The sequence below is a fragment of the Hyperolius riggenbachi genome, chromosome 6, assembly GCF_040937935.1.
Source record: "Hyperolius riggenbachi isolate aHypRig1 chromosome 6, aHypRig1.pri, whole genome shotgun sequence".
NCBI lineage: Eukaryota > Metazoa > Chordata > Amphibia > Anura > Hyperoliidae > Hyperolius > Hyperolius riggenbachi.
The window spans coordinates 308,645,989-308,660,666 of NC_090651.1; the positions used below are offsets into that span (position 1 = coordinate 308,645,989).

At 44.0% G+C, this 14,678-nt stretch overlaps 1 protein-coding gene across 1 annotated transcript in view; it reads right to left on the minus strand.

Annotated features, from left to right (window-relative positions):
* The window catches only part of GRWD1 (glutamate rich WD repeat containing 1), a 31,151-nt gene that overhangs the window by 3,691 nt on the left and 12,782 nt on the right, over window positions 1-14,678 (minus strand). The window contains exons 5-6 of the mRNA XM_068241302.1: window positions 11,678-11,820; window positions 8,706-8,903 (exon numbers count right to left, since the gene is read on the minus strand). Coding sequence (XP_068097403.1) covers window positions 8,706-8,903; window positions 11,678-11,820 — 341 coding nt within the window. The remainder of the gene's footprint in view (window positions 1-8,705; window positions 8,904-11,677; window positions 11,821-14,678) is intronic.

The window sequence follows — 14,678 nt, forward strand, 5'->3', positions numbered from 1 at the left end:
TTCTGCTCACTAGAATAGACTGTGAAGGAGACTCATACTACATGGAAGGAGGTAAAACCAGTGTTAGTTACCTGGTAACATCCTTTTTAGTAACCTCCAGGACAGGTCCACCATGAGACGACCTAGGCTCCTCCCAGGAACAGGAAACGTACCAATTGAGCACTCTATAAATTTTCAACTGACCCCTCTAACCTCAGTCAACCACAAGAACTGTTTTCCATCAAAGAGGGTCATAATATCATCATACTACATATCTATACACATCTAAATCAATCTGTAAACATATATATGTATATATTTTTTTCCCGTTATCCGGGTGGGTTACGGACCTGTCCTGGAGGTTACTAAAAAGGATGTTACCAGGTAACTAACACTGGTTTTTCCAGTAACCTCCAGGACAGGTCCACCATGAGAAGATGAGCAAGAAGATCTTACCAATTCTAGGGTGGGCCGACTGCCTGCAGAACTTTTTCTCCAAAGGATTGCTGTCTTGCAGTCATCAAATTCACCCTGTAATGTCTCGAGAAGGTGCCCATACTTGACCACGTAGCGGCTCTACAAATTTCTTCTGGCGTAGCACCCGCTCTGTAGGCCCATGATGTGGCAGCTGCCCTAGTTGAATGAGCCTTTACTGTACCTAGCAGTGTGGACCCTGCTAATCTATATGCCTCTTCTATACATAGTTTTATCCATTTAGCTATAGTTCTTTTAGACATCTTTCTTCCTTTTGTAGCGCCTGTGCTATTGATGAATAGGGCTCTTGATTCTCTGAAGTCTGCTACTCTAAGTAAGCTATAAGAGACCTTTTGACATCTAAAGATGGTTCTTCTTTGAATGATGGTAGTACAATTTCCTGCGATCTATGGAATCTAGTAGCTACCTTAGGAAGAAATTCTTCACATGTTTTTAATATCACCTTGTCGTTAAACACTAGACAAAAGGGTTCATCACAGCATAATGCTTCCAGCTCGCTCACTCTTCTGGCTGAAGTAATAGCTACTAAAAAGATAACCTTCATTGTTAATTGTCTTAACGGAATCTCCGTAATAGGTTCAAACTGATCTCCCTTTAGAACTCTTAATACCAGGGATAAATCCCAGGGAGGAACTCTTCTATTTATAATGGGTTTCTTTCTTTCTATAGATCTAAAGAACTGAATGATAAGGGGATCGTTTGCTAATTTTCTGTCCATATAAGTGGATATTGCTGTCACCTGTACCTTTAATGTACTGAGAGCTATGTTCTTTTCTACTCCGTCCTGCAGAAACTCTAACACTGTGGGTATCAGTTCGCCAGAGAATCCTGTCTGCTCCTTCCACATGTTAAAAGTCTTCCAATATTTCAAATATATTTTTCTAGTTATCTTCTTTCTACAATCCAGAAGTGTACTGATCACTCTTTCGGAAACACCTCTCTTCCTTAGAGGAGACCTCTCAGAAGCCAGGCAGACAGGTTTAGATTTGGTATGCAATTTACACTTCCCTTCTGCACTTGTGCTAGCACTGTTCCGTGAGGGAGTCTCACGGGTCCTTCCAGCCTCATCTTTAGAAGGATCGGATACCAGCTTCTCCCTGGCCAGTCTGGAGCTATCAGGATTAATGTTGCTCTGGACTGTCTTAACTTCTGCAAAACTCGAGGTATCAATTGTATTGGTGGAAACGCGTATGCCTTCTCGAAGGTCCAAGTCTGGCTGAGCGCATCGACTGCCTCCGCCCCTTCTCCTGGATTTAAGGAATAAAACCTCTTGCACTTCGTGTTCCCTCTGTTCGCGAAGATATCTAATTGGGGCCGACCCCATCTCTTGACCAATGTTCTGAAGACCCTCCTGGATATCTCCATCTCTGAATTCGAGAGTCTGTGTCGACTTAGAAAATCTGCCATATTGTTCAATGAACCCTTCAGGTGGACTGCAGACAGGGATAGGAAGTTTTCCTCTGCCATTGTTAGGATCTCTATTGCTAGGTCTAGAAGTTTCTTTGACCTTGTACCCCCCTGGCGGTTTATGTATGCTACTGTTGTCGTGTTGTCCGTTCTGATCTGTACGTGCTGTCCTCTCAAAAGCTGTACTGTTCGTATCAATGTCTCTTTTACTGCTCTTAGTTCTCTGTAATTTGATGATTGGTGTCTTATTACTCTTGTCCAGAGACCCTGGAACATCCTTCCGTTTAGATGAGCCCCCCATCCTAGAAGACTTGCATCTGTGGTAACGTAACTTTGTGCTGGAATTGTCCATAATCTTCCTTCGGTTAGGATTTTCTCTGACATCCACCATTCTAATGATCTTAGTACTGTCTCTGGACATGTTACCTCTCTTTCCAGATCGTCCTGTCTCTTGCTCCAGATTTCCATCAACCAACTTTGAAGTTGTCTTGTGTGTAATAACGCCCACTGGATTGCCGGAGATGTGGACGTCAGAAAACCCAGTATTCGCATGACCTCCCTTATCGTCAGTCTTGGATTTGTCATACAATCCTGTATTATCCTCCTTAACTTTATTATCTTCTCTTCTGTTAAGTACAGTCTTTCTTTTCCTGAGTCTATGACTGTCCCTAAAAACTGTATCCTTGATGTTGGTTTCAGTACTGATTTCTCCCAATTGATCAACCATCCGAGAGCTTGAAGTTGATCCAGTACCTTTTCCGTGTCCTCTCTTGCTTGTTGATGAGAGTCTGCCACTATTAGTAAGTCGTCTAGATAGGGAATTATTAGTATTCCCTTTTCGTGAAGATTCTTTACCACTTCCCCTATTACTTTGGTGAATATGCGGGGTGCCGATGAAATGCCGAAAGGCAGGACCTTGAATTGGAGATGCTGGATTGATTTGTTTTGTCTTACCGCAAATCTGAGAAATCTCTGTGATGATTCTCCTATCGGAATATGCCAATAGGCGTCTCTTAGATCTATATTTGTCATGAAACAGTTGGGGGTTAGCAAGTTTCTCACAGAGAAGATCGATTCCATCCTGAATCTTTGATAAGTCACAAACGGGTTTAAAGGTTTTAGGTTTAGAATTAACCTGAATTTCCCCGACGGTTTCTTTACAAGAAATATCGTAGAGTAAAATCCCTTGCGATGTTGATCGCAAGGAACTGGAACCACCACCTCCTCCTCTACCATATCCTTTATGATGCCTTGTAAGGCCTGACGTCTTTGTTTGTCCCTTGGCAGAGGAGTGGAAACAAACCTGTTTCTTGGAGGTGACTGAAACTGAATCTTGTACCCTTGATTTACCAGACTGAGGATGAAATCGTTTCTGCTTATTTTCGTCCATTGTGAATAAAATTTTGTTAGACGACCCCCAACCTTTTCTTTGGCGTCACTTCTTTTCTTGAGCATCTGGGTTCCGAAAGGAAGAATTCCTTTTCGTTACCTCTCTATTGAAGGCCCAGGGCTTTCTCCTCTGCTGAGGTTTATCCCTGATCTCCTGCCTATTCCTTCTAAAGAACCTCTTATTCTGTATAAATTTCTTTTTCTTTGGGAATCCCTTCTTTCTATCTCCTGTTCTCTCCAGTATTTCGTCCAGTTGGGCCCCAAATAACAGGTCTCCATCAAAGGGTATGTTACACACCCTTGTCTTTGAGGCCTGACTGCCTTCCCAATTCTTGATCCATAAATTACGTCTTGCGGAATTAATTAAGGCAGAAGTTCTAGCATTCACCCTTATGTTCTCGGCTGCCGCGTCCGTTATATAATCTGTAGCTTTTGATACTCCCTCCAAAGATTCTAGTATTTCTTCTTTAGATGCTCCTCTCTCTACCTTGTCTTCAACGTCTTTCACCCATAAGGCTAATACCCTGGACACACATGTCGTAGCGGCTGCAGGTCTAAAATTTGCTCCCGCTGAAGTCCATGCCTTCTTAAGGGCAAACTCCACCTTTTTATCCTGTGGGTCCTTAAGATATCCTAGATCCTCAAAGGCTAATTCGTTATCTTTATTGACTTGAGAGAAAGCTGCATCAAGTCTAGGACATCGGTCCCAAACCTTGGCGTCCGTCTCAGTAAATGGAAATCTCTTCATAAATCCCTTGGACATAAATAATTTCCTATCTGGGAATTTCCACTGACTCAGAATAGTGTTCTTTGTTGATCTATGTACTGGAAATGTGAGTGGCTCATCTGGTTCCATTCCCTGGTACAGTCTATCATGTAACGATATCTCTTCCGATTTCTTTGGTTCAATTTTTAAAGTTTTATTGATTGCTAATATCAGCTGATCAGTCTCATCTGCCGGGAATCTGAATCTAGATATTTTCTTTATGTCTGATATACTTTCCATACTTTTGGTTGAAGATATATCAGAACCATTATCATCCTCATCTTCCCTCTCCTCTACCTCTTCATCCTCAGAGGAGGAAATGATAGGTCTCTTAGATGAGGTTCTACTTTTAGTTCTACACTTTGCTGGTTGTTCAGCCACTGCGTCCCCAGTATCAGGTACGGAAGCTGCTAGAACAGCCGTACTAGTGCTAGCATTAGATCTGTCTGTAGGTGGGACCATAGCCGAAGAAAACACCTCCTTCAAAGACTTAATAGTATCTGACATTTCCTGCTTAACAGCTGTCATAATCTCATCTTTTAGGCCCCCCGATTGCTCCTGAATTATTTTAACAAGACAGGGTTGGCAAAACTGTTTACTGTATGTATTGGCAAGTTTTGTGTCACAGAGCGGGCAACGCCTCCTAGGCCTTGATGGGTCAGCAGATTCTGTGCCCTATAATGAAACACACAAAAAAACCTAATGTCAATCCCTTGCCTCTAATTGCCGCTTATAAGGACACCCAGGTGTATGATTTCAGAGCGTGATTTTTATAATGTCTCCAACACCAGAACAGAAAAAGGTACAAGTATAACAATAGCAGTACATAAAACCTTTACTGAGGCTCCCTGAGAAATTTCAGAAAGAACAGGGTTTATCAAATACATAAACTGAGGTATGTGATAGCAACTAAGTAACACTAAATGTCACACAACATGCCCATATACACAACCTCTATGTATTCAAACCTCAGACAGACGTAATATATATATACATATGGATATACTCTGTTACAAATAGAGACCTCAGATCAGACGCTAAGCAGTATAATATGGCTTGCCTTAATTTCTATTATCAGATAAGACCTCAGCATAGACGCGGCATAGGGCTCCTCGGCTCATACCATAAAGGTCACCAAGCCTTCCGCCCATCTTACCTTTCCTGGCTCCTGCTTAGCGTCCATCCTGCTCTGCTCGCACAACGAAATGCCGAGCTCTGCAGGCATCCGGCGTCTCTTCACTCGCGCCTTCCGGAAATGACGTCATGTATGGGCGGAAGTACGCACTCCGATCGCCGCCATTGAGGGCAACTCCACTGCCAGTCCCTCCGGACGCCCAGGTTTGCCCCACGTCACTTCCGGCGCGCCACAGCCTCCGCCACGAGTGAATCATGGACGCCGCTCGCGTCCTCGGAACCACCACCACCCGGGCAGCCATAACGCGTAGAAGAAGGTAAACCAGCACGCCTCAGACAGCTCTCCTCTCCGGGCCGGTCCACCATGCATCGCCAACCAAAGGTCCCCAGCACACCTGGCTAGACGGACCGGCGAGCGACCTAGAGTACTCTTTCCTGGAACAGGAAACGTCAACTGAGGTTAGAGGGGTCAGTTGAAAATTTATAGAGTGCTCAATTGGTACGTTTCCTGTTCCTGGGAGGAGCCTAGGTCGTCTCATGGTGGACCTGTCCTGGAGGTTACTGGAAAAATTGGTCTGTGATCTTTCATTTTCCAAAGCCTATGGTCTGATGTGTGTATGCACCTCAAGTGCTCAGGCCATAGTAGATATACTTACTAAATGAAGGGGCTAAAGTGACATTCCATTTAAAATATACTTTAACAATTTATGCCGTGTGGATGTGAACCTCACAGCCGCTACAGCCGCAGAGATGCGCTAATCACATCTGTGCAGTTTGCTGTGCGGGCAAATGCCCGCGTTCGCACTGTTTTCGGGAGCGGGGGGAGGGGGGGGGAATTGGCTGCAGGGGACAAAAGTCCCCTGTGCCAATCATGTCCACCGTGAATAAACACTGTTTTTGTTCAAAAACAGTGTTTATTCTTAAATAAAGCTGCCGCACTTCCTCCAGCCCACAATTTCCACTGCTGAGCGTTATGAATGGGAATTTAGTTCCCATTCATTAATCTCCCCGAAACTCACCCATGATGCAGGCTTTAATGGAAGCTTGTCACTTCCCTAGTAACAGTGTAGCAACACATTGTTTTCTATGTAGCGTACTTGTACACTACATAGGGACATCTTGTGGCCAAATAGTAAAATTACATCTACTGACTATAGGGAATGATTAAAAAAAAATATGTATGTCAAGAGGGCAATATTATAAATTTAAGGGCTAAAATTAGCGATGGATGTAAAACTGTAAAAGTACCTTTATTTCCAAATAAAATATTGTCACCATACATTATACTAGGGATACAATTTTAACGTTGCAATAACCGGGACAAATTGGCAAATAAAATGTGTGGATTTTAATTATGGTAGCATGTGGTATTTAAAAACTATAATAGCCGAAAACTGAGAAATGATTTTTTTCAAATTGTTTAAGTTTTTTCGTTAAAATGCATTTAGAATAAAATAATTCTTAATATAATGTACCACCCAAAGAAAGCCTAATGGGTGGCTGAAAAAACAAGATATAGATCATTCTTTGTGATAAGTAGTGGTAGACTTATTGGGGAAGAAGGTGAAAATTACCCGCAGGCTGAAATAGATAAACATGCATCAGGGCTGCAAAAGTGTTTTAACAATTTAATAAAAACAAAATCACCAATTTGAAGGAAATCTAAAGTGAAATGAAAAATTGAGTTCAACTTACCTGGGGCTTCTTCACACCCCATCCGGAGTCATCCTGTGTCCACATCATCCGTCCAAGTCCCTCCAGCCAGCAGTAACAACCCCCCCAAAGCTGGCCAGCCCTGTGCCTTCTCATCGTGCGCATGCAGCCGGGACCATTCTGCACATACGCAGGGGGCTCCCAGCAGCGGAAGCACAATCAGGGTACGCGCAACTCAGAGTCGAACATGCACAGTAGCCACTAAATGGCCAGCTTTGCGAGGACCGCCGCTTAGAGGCATTTGATTAGACAAATTCCAAACTACATGCAATTTGAATTGTATCTGCATGCAAGCCAGAATTACTAGAATCTCATTGATGTAGTGGGTTTAGCGACTGGCTGCTCAAACACTTAAAGAAAGTCTGCAGCCCTATAAAAATCCTATTTTTATTTGACATTTATCTTCTGCAATATCACCAGTGCTAAAACGCACCTTCCCCGTGGCAGAACGCTGTTATTAAACCCCCCTGGGGCAAAATGTGGGGGATTGATGCAAGTAGAGGCAGAGCTATAGTGCTAAGTTCTGCCTCCCCGGGCAGCAAAATCCACAACTTAGAAAGTCGAGGAATTTTGCCCCGGTATTTGGGGGGGGGGGTTAAATACAGTGTTCTGCCGCAGGGATGCAGCGTTTTAGCACTGGTGATATTGAAGAAGAAATGTCAAATAAAGATAGGATTTTATAAGGCTTCAGACTCTCTTTAAGCCTGGTACACAATTTCTATTATGACTGGCCAATAAGTGACCACCTCCACGTAGTATGAGGGTCCATAGATATTGAATATTCTGAGCAGATTGTGCATGCAAACTCTCATAGTACATGGAGGTGGTAAAAATGATCAGTAATTGGCCAATCACAATTTAAAGTATGTACCAGGCTTTAGGCCCTCTTTAACCACTTGCCGACCAGTGGCTTTCTGGCTGATCTGTGCTGCGTAGGCTCTCCAGCCCGCAGCACAGATCAGGTTTTAGCCAGGGCGATCAGACTTACCCCCTTTTTTCCCCACTAGGGGGATGTCCTGCTGGGGGGGTCTGATCGCCGCCGGCTCTCTGCGCTTTGCGGGGGGGGGCTCTTCAAAGCCCCCCTCCGCAGCGTTTTCGGCGCTCGCTGGCTTCCCGTCCCTCCCTCTCCCTCCATGGCCTGCGCAGGACGGTTATCCGTCCTGCGCATTGAAGGATAGGCTTCAGCCTATCATATGCCGGCGATCCCCGGCCAATCAGAGGCCGGGGATCGCCGATCTGGCTTACGGCGCTGCTGCGCAGCAGCGCCGTATGATGTAAACAGCGGGGATTTCTTCCCCGCGTGTTTACATTTTGCCGGAGAGCCGCGATCGGCTGCTCTCCGGCTGTTCACGGAGACAGCCTCCGTGAATGGACATGGAAAGGCCGCTCGAACGAGCGGCCGTTTCCATGGAAACTTGCAGACGACCAGTTTACGCCAATCGGCGTTAGCTGGTCGTCAAGAGGTTAATAAAGCCATGTACGCACATTGAGTTTTGCTGCCTGAAACAATGGTTTGCGAATATTTCTGGTGAATATTTATACAGGTATTTTCTGACTCCAACAGCTTCTCCTTTATTGATTCACCAAAGTCAGATACTACTCAGCTGACCATTACTGTATTTCCTGCTGTAAACGTCCTCATGCTTGTTGCACCCTCTCCCAAGAACAGAGTGGGCTGCCTGGCACAGGCAAAGAAATCCTCCTGCACACCAACTGAGGGATAAACTATCACACAAATCAATCACAGGACATCGGCCATTGTTCCTTTCAAGTGTGCACATAACTGAATGCAATTTACACAAACTGTAATAATAATACCTACATTAAACTGCCGCAGGTCCCAGATTTTGAGGACCCCATCATCTCCTCCGCTGACAATGAATGGCTCGTGGCGGTTCCAGCTGATCACATTGATGTCACTATCATGGGCCTGGATTGCGGTTAGCATACATGCCTTGTTAGGGGCCGCTCGGGTGTCCCAAATGCGAATAGATGCATCTACAGAGCAGGAGGCGAATACCTGTAAAAAAAATAATCATTGCAGTGTTATCCCATCAGTCTTTTTTCCCCAAGTACCTAGTTACCCAATCATACTGCTTTAGCTTCATTGCTTTTAAAAGAACAAGCGACACCCATGCTAACTTAGAAATAATAAAAAAAAAACACCACATGTACAAGTAGATAAATACTAGTTTTACTTACATAACAGATGTATTGCACTGTCCACATAATGATTCCTGTGAATTTTATAAAGGAAAAGCAGAGAATCCTATTCTAGACCGTTTCCATCTTGGTTAACTTTGACCTGACATCATTTCCTCCCTCAGTCTTTTTTTCTCCTATTGCTAATTGTGTATTCGTTACCCGCCCTCCTCCCAGAGTCTTCAGACACTCCCACTGAGGTCTATACTAGGAAGTGCACCATCTTATGTGATTAGAAGGAGGGGGAAATAAAGGGAAGAGGAGGAATATATTATAGATAAAAAAAAACCCAGCATGCAACTGTTTGGCAATTAAAGTGCTGCTAAGGTATGTGATAACTCCAAACCATAACAGCCGAAAAAGTTTTGAAAGTTTTGAATGCAGGATTATCATCTTTATCACTTAATACACTCAGACCAGTTGCTGTTGAAATTAGATTTTTATGGTGACAATCCTGCTTTAAAGAGTAACTGTCAGGCTGCAGAAGCTAATTTAAACCTCTATTCTCCTGTGTTAAACAGTTTAGACAGAAGCCAAAAAGACATTACAAAAGATAAAAATCTCTCTTACATTTGATGTGTTCTTATCAGCAAAGCTAAGCTCCTAAGGAAGACGCAAGCCGCATTCCATACTGCAAAGCATTCTGGGGCCCTCCCCTCGGCTGCTAAGGAGAAGACGGGATCAAGTTTCAGCAGCTTCTAACTCAGTCCAGCCACAGCACAGATAAATCTCCGGGCAGAGTACACTGCAGGAGTCCGCTATTGTTCCTAGCCACATGGCTCATTAATATTCACTGCACACTGTGTTATTCTGTAGGAGCTGTTCTGTGATCAGAAGCAGGCAGGACATGACGACACATTTGGCTTCACAAACATGGAACCTGCCATGGGCTGTCAGGAGCATCATTCTCTGCATATACTATATAAAAATTCTGTGAAATCCAAACGTGGACAGTGAAATGCATATGTAATGTAAGTACAGCCAATCTTTAGCTACTGATATATGTGTTTATTTTCTCTGAGACCTTATACCTAACAGCTCCTCTTTAAGCTAGGCATCGAGCTGGGAAAGCAAGCAGGCGGTGAAGTTCATACTCCCAACAAAGACTCTTGCTCTGGGTCACTCACCAGTACTGATGAGTCAAAACTGCATCAAATTTTGCATTTTTACTTGACTTGGATATTTATACACAAATGTGAATTTTTTTTTTTTTTTTAAATGTGTTTCCTTGTGTCCATTTTCTATAAAATATTTGTCCATTAACTATGCAAATATTCGCGTAAGTGAAGTGAGAGGTATATAAAGGTTGCCATATTTATCTCCTTTTCAACAGTACCAGTTGCCTGGCATCCTGCTGATCATTTTGGCAACAGTAGTGTCTGAATCACACCAGAAACAAGCATGTGGCATATTTTATCACAAACATCTGATCTGCATGCATCTTTAGGGTCAACGGCAAAATGTATTAAGGTGCGTACACACCTGTGATTGAGGTCTCCCGTCGGGAATCAGGACCCAATCCCCTTGGGCGACATCGCTAGGCTGAAGCGCACAGGCGCTTGTAAGCTGTGTAGCTTATGGCGCGCTGTGTTGCTATGTGGGGGAATGGCAGAGGAACAATGGAGCAGCACGTGCGTCACGCCACGCGGTGGACAGGGGAGTGGTGTCACACAGCTGTCCCCAGTACAGGGCTGCCTTAGATCGCATCGCTGTACAATGTTATTAGATGGCGGTTTTGCCGTCTAACAGTCTCTAGCGGCGATCGCCGCTGGGAGACTGATGACGGAGTTCCGATCCGTCATTAAAGCGGGGATGCGCATGCGATCCCCTGCGAAGTCCATTCCCAGCCATTCATGCCAATTGCCGTGCAGTGGTCCTGTGGCTGCCGCGCTGCTCATGCCAATCAGCGTGGAGCAGTCGTTAGGCAGTTAAATCAAGCTACTTTTTAAAGAGACTATGAAGCCTCTTGAAAAATCAGTTTTTATTTATGTTAGGGATCACTGGCAGACCTAAACCGCCGCTATCCCGTGGCCAAACGAGGGTTTTATCACCCTCAAATCCTAGGGCAAAAATCCACGACTTTCTTAGTGATGGGATTTTGCTGCCCAGGGAGGCAGAGCTTAGCGATGTAGCTGTCTCCATTCGCGTCAATCCACTGCGGATCTCCGCCTCTCTCCCGCCAGTGAAAGATGACAGAGGGGCGGGGAGAGGCGGCGATCAGCGGGGATTGATGTGAGGAGAGGCAGAGCTACTGCAGAAAGCTCTGCCTCTACCAGGAAATGCTCCCCCGTTTTTGCCCTGGAGATTTGAGGGCGATAGAACCCTCGTTCGGCAGCGGGATAGCAGCATTTTAGGTCTGCCAGTGATCATTAACATAAATAAGAGGTAAAAACTGTTTTTTTAAAAGAGACTTCAGACTCTTTAACTAATCGCTTATGGCAGTTGCATAACATTCCATTGAGTTTTCTTTGCACCTGTCTTTGTATATCTGGTATAGGGATGTCCCACCTGTGTCTGCTAACAGACAATATTTTGAAATAAATGGAAGCGTCCAGTGACTGCAGTAAACTAAAAGGGTTGTTTTCCATTTACCGTGGCTTCATTAGGAGACCACTGAAGATCCTCCACGGATTTAGTGTGGCCTGTAAAGGGTCTTTGGTCTACATGCCATGTTCCTCCTTCTTTAGGGTTCCACAAATGAATGTTCTTGTTGCAGTCTCCTGTGATCAAACGCCCTGGGGATGGAGAGATACAGGTTACAGTATTTAGTGGGTGGGTGAAATGGACGGTCTGGCCTACAATTCAGCAAGACTTCCCAATATGTCCTTCCATTGTGACGTACGTCACTGGGATTCCCGTCAGTCCGCGCATGCACGTCGTGCTCCCGTAGGATTAATTCCTGTTTCACCCATTGACGCCAATGACTTCCGCCGGAGCGGCGTCACAGAAGTCATACGGTAACATTCTGCAGACTTTGCGTCGGCTTCGCGGTGATTGGGAAGCTTTCAGCGCGATATAGTTCAGTGTGCAAGGCTGCACACACTTGCATTGCCATTGTGTTACTGTGCAATAAAACATGGTAAAGCAAGGTACACTTGCAATGCAAGTATAAAGGGGCCTCAAAGGGAATGGTTATAAAATTCCCATAAATTGATGCTGCACAAGTCTCTTACAATTTAATGTTATTAAAAATGATCTTTCCATTACAGTTTTCAGCCATCTAAAAATGTTAAACACACACTGAAAGCTCCAATTGTGCTTCTTTGCAATAATTGCAACAGTGAAGTATAGACTGCCTAGAAACTCCTTCCTAATGGAGTATTTAAAGGGGAACTGAAGTAAGAGGTATACGTAGGCTCCCCATTTATTTCCTTTTAATCAATACCAGTTGCCTGGCAGCCCTGCTGGTCTATTTCTGTGCAGTAGTATCTGAATAACACCAGAAAAAAGCATGGGGCTAGTCTTGTCAGATCTGACTTTAAAGTCTGAACCACCTGATCTGCTGCATGCTTGTTCAGGGGCTGTGGCTAATAGTATTAGAGGCAGAGGATCAGCAGGGCTGCCAGGCAACTGGTACTGCTTAAAAGGAAATAAACATGGCAGCCTCCATATACCTCTCTCTTCAGTTCCCCTTTAACTGCAGAGCAGCAGGCACAGTTACCCATTCTCACCATCTGAACTAATCCAGTGACTGGCAGCAAACACACTGATACTCACCAGTTTTTGCTAGAAATGGTTAGGTTTTAAATTCATATTAAACAATGTAAACAAACTTAAACTAAAGTGAACAAATTGTGTCGATTTTAAAATGACCAAGAGCTTCTTCTAGCCCCCTGTAGTCATTCTGGTCCCTCACAGTCATTCTGCATTGCTCTGTTCAGTAGCTGTGCCCCTCAGAAACCTGGCTGGTCGCATGCGCAGAATGCACCCGGCCACAAGAGCACAATTGAGCGGTGTGCATGCATCTTTTGGAGGAACACAACTGGAATCGGACTGGAATGAGGGAGAGGGACAGGGACCAGAACGACTGCAAGGAGCAAGAAGATGCAACATACAGGCCATGTCCCATTTATTTGAAGTATACCTTAACCACTTAAAGAGACTCCGTAACAAAAATTGCATCCTGTTTTTTTATCATCCTACAAGTTCCAAAAGCTATTCTAATGTGTTCTGGCTTACTGCAGCACTTTGTACTATCACAGTCTCTGGAATAAATCAATGTATCTTTCCCTTGTCAGACTTGTCAGCCTGTGTCTGGAAGGCTGCCAAGTTCTTCAGTGTTGTGGTTCTGCTATGCACTCCCCCCTCAGGGGGGAAAGAAACACACAAATGATCTCTTGAGATTCAAAAGGAAGGGTGTATACAGCCTGCTTGTGTATGGATGTATTTTCTATGTGTGGACATACTGTACATCAACCTACTTCCTGTTTTGGTGGCCATTTTGTTTGTTTATAAACAAACTTTTTAAAACGGTTTTTAACCACTTTTAATGTGGCGGGGAGCGGCGAAATTGTGACAGAGGGGAATAGATGTCCCCTAACGCACTGGTATGTTTACTTTTGTGCGATTTTAACAATACAGATTCTCTTTAAAGAGAATCTGAAGTGACTTTTTTTTCTTATTTTATCTAAAAAAAATGATGTTAAGGCTATAAATACCTGGTCGCCTACAGTATTCCAGCTTTAAAAACGAGTGCCCCCTGTCCAGATAATAATCTTAATCTCTCCACAACTTTTATGGTCGCAGAATATGCTACCAGGAAGAGAACAGGAAGAAGCAGAGCTGTTCTCAGCAGCTCTGCCTCTCTGGACTTCAGTCTCCGCCCCCTTCTAATTTATGCTGCCCCCCCCCAAGGCTGGCTCCAGAGACTGAGACGTCTCACAGCAGCAGATTCTGTCAGGAACCTGTGTATTCCAAATGTGCATGGAAAGGGGGTCCCCTCGCAGCTTCGGCGGAACTAGTAGGACGGCGTGGGCAGCGCCACTGCAGCTAGCCCTGAGACCTTTCATTGACTGTATTAGGTGAGCCCTGCGCTGCTGCTCTCTCTTTCTTGCTGCTATTGTCTTTTACTTTACACTTATTCACCTACTGTGTGTATATCTTATGCAGCGTTCTTTTACCTTATGCGGCTATTCACTTCTATGGATCTACCTCATTCTCATTTATTCATTCATGTACTACCTCTATATTATATCACTACCTTATGTCTCTATATTATAATGAATTTCACTGGTTGTATATTTGCTGATTTGCACTAGAACCTTATTGTTACAGTAGCTGCAATATTTTGAGAGTGTATATTATTTATATGTGCATGCATGTGACTCTCTAGGGGAATTTTCTCTGCGGCACAGTTCCACTTTATCATTTTATTTTCAGTATTCCATTGTGGCACTGTTTGATACTTTTGTTCGCAGAGACCGCTGGGTGAGCCATATATATGATCATTATCCTTTGCACAGGGTTTTGCATTTAATATTGTACTATTAGGGGCCTATGGCCCAGGTCTGGCTGCCTTGTTTTTAATTGTTCTTAAATTGAAGTTGGCTTTCAATATAGATCTTTTGTATTTTTCTTGACATCCTGAATTTTT